This window comes from Pholis gunnellus (genome assembly GCF_910591455.1).
Source record: "Pholis gunnellus genome assembly, chromosome: 16".
Lineage (NCBI taxonomy): Eukaryota > Metazoa > Chordata > Actinopteri > Perciformes > Pholidae > Pholis > Pholis gunnellus.
In genome coordinates, this window is record NC_136543.1 from 9,298,056 (window position 1) to 9,311,934 (window position 13,879).

The 13,879-nt window shown below is 41.9% G+C and overlaps 1 protein-coding gene across 1 annotated transcript in view; it reads left to right on the plus strand.

Annotated features, from left to right (window-relative positions):
* Positions 1-13,879, plus strand: part of csmd3b (CUB and Sushi multiple domains 3b) — a gene marked incomplete at both ends in the record, with an annotated part of 311,985 nt that overhangs the window by 253,301 nt on the left and 44,805 nt on the right. The window contains 15 exons of the mRNA XM_079176023.1: positions 600-726; positions 1,064-1,266; positions 1,688-1,879; positions 2,789-2,927; positions 3,490-3,677; positions 5,302-5,420; positions 5,876-5,951; positions 6,228-6,344; positions 10,410-10,523; positions 10,629-10,724; positions 10,855-11,058; positions 11,344-11,468; positions 11,936-12,032; positions 13,549-13,653; positions 13,745-13,863. Coding sequence (XP_079032149.1) covers positions 600-726; positions 1,064-1,266; positions 1,688-1,879; positions 2,789-2,927; positions 3,490-3,677; positions 5,302-5,420; positions 5,876-5,951; positions 6,228-6,344; positions 10,410-10,523; positions 10,629-10,724; positions 10,855-11,058; positions 11,344-11,468; positions 11,936-12,032; positions 13,549-13,653; positions 13,745-13,863 — 2,021 coding nt within the window. The remainder of the gene's footprint in view (positions 1-599; positions 727-1,063; positions 1,267-1,687; positions 1,880-2,788; positions 2,928-3,489; positions 3,678-5,301; positions 5,421-5,875; positions 5,952-6,227; positions 6,345-10,409; positions 10,524-10,628; positions 10,725-10,854; positions 11,059-11,343; positions 11,469-11,935; positions 12,033-13,548; positions 13,654-13,744; positions 13,864-13,879) is intronic.

Consider the following 13,879-nt stretch of genomic DNA (forward strand, 5'->3'; position numbering starts at 1 on the left):
TTACTTTTTCCCGTCCCAACTCTTAATATTGCTCCTAATACTCGAGATAATGTGACGGAGGGAGGGGAGCCTGAGGGAGGAGGAACACGGGGAGGGGAGGGGAAGCAGAGAGGGGATGAAGATTGTGAAAATATATAAAGGAGAGAGACGAAGAGAGGAACGGGAATTGTTTTCTGTTATATAATGTGTGGTGGTTTCTTTAGGGATGAATGCAGGATCAGCACTTTGTCTCTGCCTCTCTCTGTGCGTGAGAAAGACAGAGGGACTCAGATAAGGAGAGTTAGCTTCTTTTTTAATCCATTTGTCTCCGTGGTGATCGTTTAATCACCGCTGAGTGGCTACTGAGGTGCACCTAGTGGATCGGATTGCCTTGATAAACAATTGCCGCAGACGGATAGCTGCTCGACTTGTCATACATCACGTACACACTTAAACACACACCGTACACAATCCTCGACGGTTTTGTAACGCTGTCATAATTGTGCAAATCTGACAGACAGAGACACGATGCAGGGACATTTCTACGCCGGTACATATTAACAGTCTTTGACGTCTCTTCTCTGTGTGTGTGTGTGTGTGTGTGTGTGTGGTTCCCGTAGCGGAGTGCGGTGGTCGTTTTAAAGGCGAGTCTTCGGGGAGGATCCTCTCCCCTGGGTACCCTTTTCCTTATGACAATAATCTGCGCTGCACCTGGACCATCGAGGTGGACTCAGGAAACATTGTGAGGTAATGTGGACCACCCGAAACCTTCCCAGGAGACAAGTTAAAATAACAATGTCAACCATTGTAGTGCCCTCTTCGGTTGTAAAAATGTGGAATTGAAAAATGATGTTTTTAATGTATATATTATATAAATATTCAGATGAAAATGATCTCACTCAGGTTTATATCAAATCACAAACAGCAAAAAAATGTAAATCAAAATGTTTTTCTTATAATAGTCTCTCTTTGGAAGCCTTACACACGGATGACTGTTTTTTTTTCTAATTTCATAAAGAGATAATGTTTATATTGTTCTTGTTGTTCACACTTCTTTGTTGTTGTTGTTTCATGCAAACTACAGTCTTCAGTTATTGGCCTTCGACACGGAAGCCAGCCACGACATGCTGAAGATTTGGGACGGACCGCCTGAGAATGAAATGTCTTTGTCGGAGCTCAGTGGGTCTCTGCTCCCCGAGAGAATCCACTCCACGCTGAACTCCGTCACTGTTCAGTTTGAGACTGATTTTTACATCAGCAAGTCAGGATTCGCTATTCAGTTCTCAAGTAAGTACCGTAATGTGCAGAACTAATGTACTAAACATTATTTAAATGAGAAAAGCTGTTTACCCACTGCTGTTGTTAAGATCCTTGTCTATTTTTTCTTTACTCTATGTCTTTAATGTAAATATATTGGTGCCAAAAACGTTTTTTCTGTGACTTTCTGGGATCTTAATTTGACAAAAATAAAATGTTTTTCTTGAAAACTTTATTGGACCAGCCACAAATTATCTTAACAGGTGTTTTACAATACAGGGCAGCAAACTGTTACTTAAATTCCGATAGATGTTATGCACTGAGTTAACGCATTAGCTTATTTAGGCATGGATATCCAGTTTGACACAAGACTTTTACAATATCCCTTCCCCTTTCTCCTTTTTCCATTCGCTCTTCTTCCTCCCTGTCCCCTCCCTGTCTCTCTGTCCAGGCTCAGTAGCTACAGCCTGCAGGGACCCAGGCGTACCAATGAATGGCAGTCGTAGTGGAGATGGCCGTGAGCCGGGGGATTCGGTGTCCTTTCAGTGCGACCCAGGATACGAGCTCCAGGGGGACGACAAAATCACCTGTATACAAGTGGATAACAGATACTACTGGCAGCCCAGCCCGCCTGTCTGTATAGGTGAAAAGTCCAGCTTCCATATATTTATAGGGACATACAAAAGATGTGCTGCATACACAACTGCAGTTGTTTAGGGCGCGGTACCTTGCTCAAGGACACGTCTGTGAATGACTTATTGGAGGGCTGTGTGAAGAAGATAGTGTTTAGTGATCTGAACTCGCTATGTACAGGTACAGTGCGATACTATTCCATTATCCTGCCAACCTCTTCCCATACTGCTGCTTAAAAATTGAATAGCTGCAATTCACTAAAAACAATGAAAATATTGAGTGAGTATGATTTTTTTTTTTTTTTCATCCTGCATGGTTGAGCTTGAGAAAATGCTTTAGACTTTATTTCAATATCATGCAACATAAAACTCTCTGAAACCGTCCTTGACAGAGGGCTTTTCTTTCATTTCTCCCCCCCCCCCCCCATTTTCCAAGCACTGTTCACATCGCAACATTTAGACGGTCAAGTACGACATAACTGGAGTTCATCTTTGTAGAAAAATGTCCATCTTCATTTGCAATTTTGCCGTCATATATTCCATTGTGTTGACTTGTTTCAGTCTTTGAGTCCATTGGGTTTCCTGCATAGTATACAGTATATCTTCGGTTCATTGTTGTCAGGCCTTTTTCCTTTTGCTGCACACCACGCTCCCTCATTGATGGAAGGACATCTATCACTCTAACCATTGCCCATATCTGCAAAGAGTACTTAATCCATTTATACTTTACTTTAATAATATTCCAAAACGTTTTATTCAGAGGAGGTAAGACTGACTTATCCGCTGGGCTGAACTCTGCTCTATCTGGACCCATCCTGTCTCCATTTTGTTATTAATCCATTATATCGCAGCACTAAGTTGGGTTATTTTAAGACTTTATTAGAATAAATGTGTACCTTTTGCTTGTGTTCTCGTCATAGCTCCATGTGGAGGAAACCTGACTGGCTCCAGTGGATTTATACTTTCTCCTAACTACCCACATCCCTACCCTCATTCCAAGGACTGTGATTGGCTCATTGCTGTCAACTCTGACTACGTCCTGTCGCTGGCTTTCATTGGGTAAGCGTCATTATTACCTAATAATTGCAATCCACCGACATTTTTTACAGTAAAACATTTATTTTTTCCACGTTAGGTTTGCTGCACAATGTGCTTTTTTAGGAACGCTCAGCGTGAGGTGGACATTTTGACCTTTTGGTGCTTGAGAGGAAGTTACTCCCAAAGATTCATCCTCTTGCAACAATGAATGTATTTCTTGTACATTTTAGATTATTTAGGGCTGTTGAAAGACATTTTAAACTCAATATCATTTGACAAAGGATTTGTAACTACCAGGCTTCTTTTTATTTATTTTGCAACATACAGAATGCTTTAATTTGAAAACTAATGGCAACTTCTGTTGTTACTGTTATTTGCAATTGAGAACCATTTGGGAGCATGACACTGTTTTTCTGCTCTCAGGAACTTTCTGCACATGCTTTCTTGTATTAAAAAACAAAAAAATAACCAGGAAAACTCATGAAAACTCAATCCTAAAATGTCAGTGTTGACTCTTTCTGTGCCCCTGTTCTTCCCCCGATCTCTTGTCCTTATCTCTGTCTCTTTCTTAATCTATCTCTAGTTTCAACATTGAGCCAAACTATGACTTCCTGTATATCTACGATGGTCCGGATAGCAACAGTCCTCTGATTGGTAGCTTCCAAGACAGCAAACTCCCAGAGCGGATAGAGAGCAGTTCGAATACGATGCATTTAGCATTCCGCAGTGATGGGTCTGTTTCTTACACTGGCTTCCACCTGGAATACAAAGGTAATATATTCTCCCGATAATTCCACCATCCTTATATACTGCGTTTAGTGCTGGGATAGCTTCAAAAGGCACAAGAGGAAAACAGCCCAAAACACAGATTTTGTATTCTCTGGCAGATGCAGGTTTGTTTCAGAGTCCTTTCCAGCAGGAGGGGACTTTTTAACAGCACAGACACATTTCTTATCAGTATCATAAGTCAACCCATCTACAATATATTCACAATTACCAGCATTCAGTCAGTCAGTATCTAACAGCTGGTGTCTTGGACTAAATGTAACCTGTTATTCGTCTCAACACTTGTACGCATTTTTATGATGACGTGAGATCAGTTTTCAACGTTAGAAGACAGTAAAAAAAAAAATGACAAACAACATTACAGAAATAAATAAAGAATGGAATAAAAAACAAACAATAGCTGGCAAGACATTACATGCATTACTTACACAAAAAAAGCAAAGTAAATAAAAAATGAGTATATAAATAATGAAGTAAAAGGTAACACTTTCCTTCCTGTTCAGCGCCAGCCATTCACGTTCATTGCCCCCTTCCTCAGCCTTTGCTGAACGTTCCCAAATAGAATCAAGGGCCTCAGACATTTATCTGAGCCACGGGCCAAAGTGAGGTCCCCTTATATTATTCCAATACAAATCTATGAGACGCTTACCATGGAGGAGGCACATTTTAACTAAAGCTTTTATTTTTTTATTTCCATGATGGGATTAGTTAAATAAAGTCCAAGCATAAACAACGCATAAGCGTATATAGGTAATTGTGTGCCTATCAGTCCTACCTTCTGCATGTCACCTTCTGCACCTCACAGTAAAACAACATCCCTTTCTCTTGGCCACACTTAATACGTGTCCTGAATGTTACTGTTGAAATGAGGCAGTTGGACTGGAGTATGCACGTATTAGCCAGTTCAATTGTGTTGCTGTGGAGTGTTTTTGCAGCCACTTTCTAACTGTCACTTGAAAAATGATTCTAATATGTAATTACATCACGGGCTGTTTTCTGTCATATCTGTTTTCCATAAGCAAGGTAAAGTGTCTCAGATGTCTCCCGAACGCGCTTAAAAATATTTAATTTTCACATTGAACAAAGAGACTACTGCATTACCCCAAATCACTCAATACAAATGTTTATGCAGTTAAGTCCCTCACAATGGTGACAGTGTGTGCGTCATGCTGATGTTAAGATGAAAGAGAGTGATTGTTCTCGCCATAAAGTCCCCGTTGAATTAGTGTTCGTTGAAATGGTCTCTCAGGGGGTGAGTTTGATTCACTTGCACAAAAGGCGACTCAGGAATTAGGTCTTTGAGTTGACGCAGGGTGGCCGCTAATCTTTAAGGAAGGGGGCCAAAGCCATCATTTACTAGGTTGGTGTTGCATACAAAAGTCGGGGGATGAAGTTATCCGACTTGCTCCATCTCCGGCGAACGCAGCTAAGTCAAACAGACTGTTTTAAAGGCCAACGTAGTGCCTGCCTCATTAGATTATTGCTAGGGAAGAAGTTATTATTAATTTGACTTATTATTTATGTGTGCCTGTCGCTTTTTCTTTGCCTCATCCTCTCTCCCACTTACTCACCCGTTCTACTCACCCGTTCTATTTCTCTCTCCGTCCAGCCAAGCTGAGGGAATCATGCTTCGACCCAGGTGTTGTTTTGAATGGGACCAGGCTGGGATCCGATTATAAGCTTGGCTCCACTGTCACCTTCTATTGTGAGGCTGGATACGTTTTGCAGGTACAAATAAAAAGTGGATGGATGGACGGATGAGTGGTTGGTTGATTGTTTGTTTGTTGGTCGTTTGATTGGTTTTCTGTTCGGGCTGTCTATGGGCAAGAATACTGGCGAAACAGTACGTATCAAGATACCGGGGTTACGATCCAACATGTTAAGATTACTGCAGTACTGTATGCGAGGCGATACATGGCAATTTTGTTTTATTCTAATTTAGGAAAACTGTGTTAGTAAAAAGAGCACGCCACCATATGCATACAAGCTGATACACTGTTTTTGAAAATGGATTTATATCACAAACCATAATAGCGCGATACTGAAGTGTGTTCATATGTTCATACACCCCCGCTTTGTGGATGATTGGTTGATTGGTTTGTGGGATAAGTGCTTGGTTGGTTGGTTAATAGTCAGGTTAGTGGGTTGTTTTTCCTACAGTGAAAGGTTGTTTTTTCCTCCAGGGCTATTCCACCCTAACCTGCAGTATGGGAGATGACGGCAGACCCGGATGGAACAGGGCATTGCCTAGTTGTCAAGGTAACACATACTAAAACACAGACTGGCATAAAGCATGTCCGCAGACACAGCTTTAAGGGGCAGTTCACCCCAAAATCAAAAATACACATTTTTCTTCTCACCTGTGGTGCTATGTATCATTCTAGACCGTTTGGGTGTAAGTAGCCTCGTTCTGGAGATATTCAGCTACAGCTTGAGACGCAGCTCGTGTCGATCGAGTTGTCTGCCTTCTCTCGAATATAATGGGACTATATTGCTGTATACTATATGGGCTATATGTGTATGTTCTGTCTCCAGCTCCCTGCGGAAGCCGCTCTACAGGAACGGAAGGGACTGTTTTATCTCCAAACTTCCCCAGAAACTATACTTCTGGACAGAACTGTATCTACTCTATATCTGTACCGAGAGAGTTTGGTAAGTTCATCCACACACGCATACCATAGTGTACGCATGCCAATTACATTCAACCGGATCTTGTATTTTACAGAATTACATTCAGTATACTTGTATGAATCTATTGGGTTTGCTAGAGTAAAAACTACAATAGAAAAGCAGGAGATATTAATGTAATATATTCTTTAAAAAAAAATCAAATGCATGTGTATAACGCTCTGAAGTGTAGGTGAAGAGACAACAGTCGAGAACGAAGCCTGTGATCACAGTTTTCGGTGACATGTATTCTCCTATTGTTCTTTCACTCGGTGAAACAAAGTCGCATTACAACTTTTTGATTTTTAATGGAGAAGCTTCCCGAAGGACATCTTTGTGGTTTAGTAGAGATATTGCACATGATCAAAGGATGCTCGCTGGCCATTTATTTGATTGCAGGTTAGGGTTTCCTCATTGAAGTGGCATTTCAAGATGAGGCTGTTTTTAATCTTGCTGCGTTTGATCGGAGGTCCTTAAGCCAGACATAAATGGGGCATTATAAAGATATGAATATTGTAGAGGATTCTTCACATTAAGTAAGGCTGTGTTGAGAATATGAGGGCATTAGAGGAAATGAAGGCCGCTCCGGTCATGGCCACGGTTGGAAGTGATGCTGTGAAGAAGTAACTTGTTTTGTTGGCAACCTCTGCTTCTTCTGCTCTGTTTACTGACAGATTACAGCCTTCTGACCAATTTGCACTGTAGTCAAGTTTGTTTGCTCCAAATTAAACGCACCTAATACGCAATCATTTTTTCAAGTTCATTCTTGACCTTGCTTGGAAATAGTAGTTTGACAAGAAGCATCCCAACTCAAGAGCCACTTACTAGCTTTTTTCAGGAGCTTTTAACTATGTCCCACGTCGTCATGAGCAATTTACAAGTCGCTCAGGTATCATGGAGATGGATTGGTTGATGGCAAGCTCGGTAGCTGTGATGATTACATGGCACTTGTAAGGTGGAGTACATGGAAGTAGTTTGACACTGTCTTCTTCAGCAGATACCGTTGAAAGCTCCAGATGAACCTAGAAAACTGACATGAAGTTGGGATTGTGTTGTCAAAGTATCAATATCATTTTCATGAAACGCAAATTTACATTTGTGTCTCATACCTCCATTCACATATCGGCATCTCAATTATTGGTTGACTGATTATTAGAACGACAGACTCATTGGGTCTGACTTGAGCTTTTACAAACAATCAGTATTTGGTGGATATGATGTCCAATTATGCCCCGTGGTGTGATGAATAAATAGCGGCTCTCCCCGAGGCGGTTGATGGTTGCTGTCTCATTATATTTGCGTAGCAGCTTTTGGACTGTCAGCTAACATTTGGTTCACCTACATATTGTTTAAGACACTCAGACAGCCTCCCCTGAACCTTCCCACGCAGAGCGAGACACTAGGGGTTGTTTTGTTACATTTTGCTTTTTTTTACGCAGCTGTCATTCTCCCAAAAAAATAAGATGTCTATACTTTGTGAACTCAACAGGAGTTGAAGGTTACAGGCTCAAGGTTGCAGTTTTGCCACGTTGATGATCAGAGAAATAGGAAACAAACCCACCGGGCTGAACGGTTAATTATGCTCCACCTTTCGTACACATGGCTCCTTGAGTTTCGAGACCAGGTGGGGAAAAGCCCCCTTGGCATTACCTCCTGTTGAATGAGAACGAGGACACCCAGGCGGGCAGCTCATCAGGGGGCATGGCAGCTCCACAGGGATCGATGCCCAGGTTTTCTCCATCCGAATGTCAAGAGCTGACGCTGAAGCTTTTCAAATGATTAGTGGAACATTTCGTACGCCACACCCTGGATGACTGAACAGATCTACCAGGTGTGCAGCAGAGGGTTTACCCTACAAGCCCTGTGGTTAACACAGTGTGGGGCGGCACTGCTGTGATCACTTATCTCTCTGTGTGTGTGTGTGTGTGTGTGTGTGTGTGTGGATTTGTTGGTGTGCGTCTTTGTATGTTAGTATGTATATATGTTGTTCTTTCTTGTTATCTCAACATGAGTAAAATCCACTGTGATATTTTAACAGCTTGGAAGCTATTCCCTGTGTGTGTGTGTGTTAATGCGCTCTGAGTCCGTGTGTGAATGTTTATTCATGTGTGTCCTCCTGCCTGAAATCTGTCTTGAAACGGTTTCAGCTGTGCACTCTTCCACCTGCCTTTCAGCCGCCTGTCAATATTACAGCGGGGCAAGACGGAAACCTTAATCACTCTAGTTTCTTTCAACTCTATACACGCTGGGTGCTTTTGCGTATTTCGGCTGACAGGCAGAATCTTGTATTTCTTTATGACCACCTCCCTTATACACATCTTCATATATGTGTATAAGATACAAGTACAAGAGGTTGGATTCATCTTTGTCTTTCTTGACAATTCTGTCTCATTGTCAGATTCCTATTCACCGCTGCACGGATACTTTTTCAATGGCAATTGATAATCCACTGTTTTGCTTCACTATTTTCCCCCCAAAACGGGGTTTTATATGTAAGCAGACAAGGTGTCTTTTGTGAGTCAGAGCAATGTTTAATCAAAATGTGGATCATGCTTTGAAAGAACTCCACAGAGAGAAACAGCCTTGTTCAAAGTGACCAATGACCTTCTTATAGCCAAATATCCTTGGCAATGTTCACATTCAATCCTTTACACCTCAGCCTTTGGCGCCAAAGAGAGAGGGTGAGATTGAAAGGTGATACGTGTGTGTGTGTGTGTGTGTGTGTGTGTGTGTGTGTGTGTGTGTGTGTGTGTGTGTGTGTGTGTGTGTGTGTGTGTGTGTGTGTGTGTGTGTGTGTGTGTGTGTGTGTGTGTGTGTGTGTGTGTGTGTAGTCAGTAAGCTGGCTTCATTGAGGCTGAAATAAATGTAATCTATCCAAAAGGACAGTTTTTGCATGTGCTGCAGGCGAACATGTTTTTATTTCGACAAGTACACATACAGATTTGCATCTCCAAGGAATACTTGACCTCCAACGTATTAATTTATTTCACAACTACTCACCCCTTGTTACCTTGAATTCTTAAAGAATGCTTTGCCTCTGCGGCAACGGCGTCAGTCGGGACCTATTATACAGTCTATCAGCGGTAACCGCTCTATGAGAATAGCTAGCCAGTGGGGCACAACAGAGAGACTCGCATACACTAAAATGTGCGCACTGCCGGCCCATCTATGTACACAAAGCGCAGAAAAGCTTGCATTTCAACACACACAGAGTCAGAGCAACTTCATTCTCTGTCCAGGAAGACATTACTCCATTATATCGTTTCATAGAAAATACTTCAATTCATCAAAAATGTTCTCCGCATTTTGATTCTTCGAGAATTCAAGGTAACACAGATGAGTAGTTGATATAGAAATGGTCTTTTTGGGGGTTGAATTATCCCTTTAAGGGCAACTTATAATTATTTTGAAGACACAGTGGACAACCATGACAGAGATAGTTGTACTAGATATGGGGCCTCAGGCTTCCAGTGGACCCTCTGCTGCTGCCTGCCACTGCAGCTGCACAGTGAAATCCATGGTTTAGTCACGGTTCATGGCCACTGCAGCAGTCTTTTTACCTTCCATCATGCTGAAACAGAGTAAAACATGGGTTTAGGGACATGAGTTTGACAGGTTACCACATATGCCTCTCTTCCACTCTACTTGCTTCTAATACTATAGAGAAGACAGAAAGAAAAATATCTTGCCCTACTGTCATATAGTTTTTGCCAACATTTCACACTCGCTGACAACACTGATACACCCTAGCCGCAGCTGACTTGGAGTGTGTGTGTGTGTGTGGGGTGGGTGGTGGGTGGGTTTGCTGGCCGATGATGATCATAAGGTGATGTTATGACTATTAAGTGTCCTGATATGTAATTTTCTGCCAATAGTTGGCTTCAAATAGAGGTTGACACTGCAGCTTAATACAATTTAAATGAGGTTTTACAGGTTAATTTTATCATTGGAAGGTCAGGCGCTGACGGCGGCATGGAATAATAATTTGCCACCATTGAAGTGTGGTTAACTCATCTCTTTATCTGTTTTTTTCTCCCATTTGGTCTCCAGTCCTTTTTGGACAGTTTGTGTTGTTCCAGACGTCTCTAAATGATGTGGTGGAAATCTACGATGGACCGACTCAACAAAACACGCTACTTTCTTCTCTCTCGGGGTCCCACTCTGGTAAGGATCGACGGCTAGATAGATAGGTGGATGGACAGATGGACAGACCTGAGCCCTAATTTGCCTTTCTTCTGATCTTGTCTCTCTATGACTCTGTCTCTCCAGGTGAGTCTCTACCTCTGAGTACGGGAAACCAGATCACAATCAAGTTTACCACGGTCGGACCCGAAACTGCTAAAGGATTTCACTTCGTCTACCAAGGTCAGCTAGAAAAGTCACACTGAGATTTAACATACCTTTTTCAGGGATGTCATGGCCAAAACAGCCAGCAATAATGGTTACATTTGGCATTTCTTTTGTTATTTTAATAAACACTTCATTATTTCTGCAGCTGTACCGAGGACCAGCTCGACCCAGTGCAGTTCAGTCCCTGAGCCGCGCTTTGGGAAGCGGCTGGGTAATGACTTTGCAGTTGGCTCGTTGGTCCAGTTCGAGTGCAACCCTGGTTATGTCCTGCATGGCTCCATTGCCATACGGTGTGAGAGTGTCCCTGACAACCTGGCACAATGGAATGACACCCTGCCTACATGCATAGGTAAATATGAAACCAAGGAAGTAGTCAGGAAAGACAGGAACGTTGTAAGATGCATTACCAGCCGTACAATGGACTCCCGCTTTAAAACAATTACAGACAATTACAATGCAGATAACCTTTCAATGTGGCCAGATCATAACCCTAACTATGCCAAAGCTGTCACCCAGGCCTCAGGCCCTTTGGTCTCCTCCTCTGCAGAGGAAGAGATGGTGCAACAGACTTTTTCTCTCACTTGCAGACAAAGTGTTGTTTTAACCTCCGCCTCTCCTTTCTGTTCTCTCCCAGTTCCCTGCGGGGGTGCGTTGACCTCTCGACGTGGGACCATCCTATCGCCTGGATATCCAGAGCCCTACGACAACAACCAGAACTGCGTGTGGAAGGTCTCCGTTCCAGAGGGGGCTGGAATACAGGTAGCACCTGTCACACGCTGCGTTCTGGCTGACCTGTATATATCATTGGCATAAAAAGCTGAGCAGGCAGGACGTTAAGGAAGATAAGATATTATTGGAAGGATGAATGGATGGATAGTTTGTGAGAGAGGGACCATCGTGAGCTACCCAGATAGGATCTAATCGCGGGAGATAATGCCTGAGTGCGTGTAAGCTAAACTGCTCTCACGGACAAATACAAAGGCAAAGATGCCTCTGACAGAAAATGGAGTCAGTCACACATATTTGACAGACACCTCACAGCATTACAAGTAAAGCCTTGTCTCACATCCCCGTTTATGTTCAAACATCATGTGTTTTACTTCCTTTTTGAAACGTGTTCCTAGAAGGAAATTGACCATTGTATCAGATGCAGTTGAAATACCTTTTTAGATGATTCTGTTTATTACAAATGCTGTCTCTCTCTACCTCTATACCCGTCTCTCCAGATACAAGTTGTGAGTTTTGCCACTGAGCATAACTGGGACTCTTTGGATTTTTACGATGGTGCCGACAACCACGCACCGAGACTGGGCAGCTACTCTGGTAAACAGTTTTTTTCTGTATTTTTTTGAAAGCGTTACTCAGAAGGTCATACTGTCTTGCCAAAAATCAATATGGAAAAATGACTAGTAGGGGACTATTATATTATTATAACTATTAGATCTACAGTAATTGTTATTTGCAACTAGGAATACGGTAAATCATACAGTTTAGAATTGATTAGAATTAATTTGGAGTAACCGAGAACAAACTGCTGAACAACATTCAACGTTTTTCGTCAAGACAGGCCTCAAATTATTATATTATTATATCCATAATTTTAAGTTTCATTTTTTTGTCTTATGTAAAAAATTTTGTTGCATTATTTCATTATTATCTCCTCATCTTTTCCTATCGAAAAAATAACAATAAAGTGTGTCCGGTCCAAATATAGAATGGAAGTCCGTGTGCTCCCATCAACCCATATTCAACCAAAATATGTGCTCCGTTCCTCTGGATCCATTCACCCGTGTAATTCAAGCAGCCGTCCAAGGGGGGAGTCCGCATCTCCTGGGGATACTAATACTGCTTTTAGGGAAGCCGAGTGTGATTATCTGCTACTTGTGTTAAATAATCTATGGAAAGGCCTGACATCTGTATGGCAAACTGGATAAAATATTGTTGGCAATGAAATGAAAGGACTGTATTTCCATATATGAAGTCATAATGTGCAAATACATGCAGGGCGATACAACTGCTAATTAATATTGTCATATTTCCCCCAAATAACTGTAATGGTTAAATTCACTCAATTATTCATCATCATTTATTATTGAGTGGAAATATTTAGTTTTATTTTCCATTATGGTAATGACTATGAATTTCTCTGGAAAATGAACACGACCAGCAGGGGGGCCACACAATGTTCAGAGATCTGCTAATTAATTCCCCTCACAACAGGCAACCAATAACATCCATTGGCCTAATTCACTGTTCATTCAGAGAAACGTCTCTTTAACTTTGATAAGTCTGCTGCCACTGAGCAAAGCACCACATGCAAGTCAAAAGAAGCTCACTGGCCTCTGAGAAAACGTTACAACTCCACAGGTGGTTATTGTCAGAAGACACTTTTACCACGGCTGCATCTTCAAGCAAGACAATGACGTTTTTCACTGATAAGGAGATTATACGTGAAAATTCCTTTACATTAAAGTGCATCATCCAGGACCCTGACAGAATCACACTGTTGCACGGCACGGTGCCAGCTTCGCTTCAGTAGTGCAGTACCCGTTTTTTACTTTGTACTTCCCCTTGCCACGCTAAGTAGGTCAAGCCAACATTTGAAAAGTGGTTTCAAGTAAAACAGATGTCTCATATAAAAGTAATTTCCCTTCTCCCTCCTTCGAGAACACTTCACAAACAAAACCAAAAAAAAAGTGAAAATGTAGGTTTGGGAGGCCTTTGTTGTTTCCTTTGCTGTCAGATGACTAAGATCCTTTTGCTTTCAAGCCTCAGTTGGAAAATGAAAAAAATGTGATCATGGTCCTCTGTTGCTCTCTTCCTCTCTCCTTCCTTTTAGGCACGACCATCCCCCCTCTCTTGAATAGTACATCCAACAACCTCCATCTCAGCTTCAGCTCTGATATTAGTGTCTCAGCTGCTGGTTTTCACCTGGAATATACAGGTAAACTTGTTTTGTATACAGCTTTATCCGTGGCATATGCTATATATGTATATACATTGTATACTCATGTTTCTGTCACATTTCTTATCAGCTATTGGTCTGGAGTCGTGTCCCGAGCCTCAGACACCAAACTATGGAATAAGACAAGGAGACAGATTCATGGTGGGAGACGTAGTACAGTTTTCATGTGAACAAGGATACTCTCTTCAGGTAAAAACACAACCTC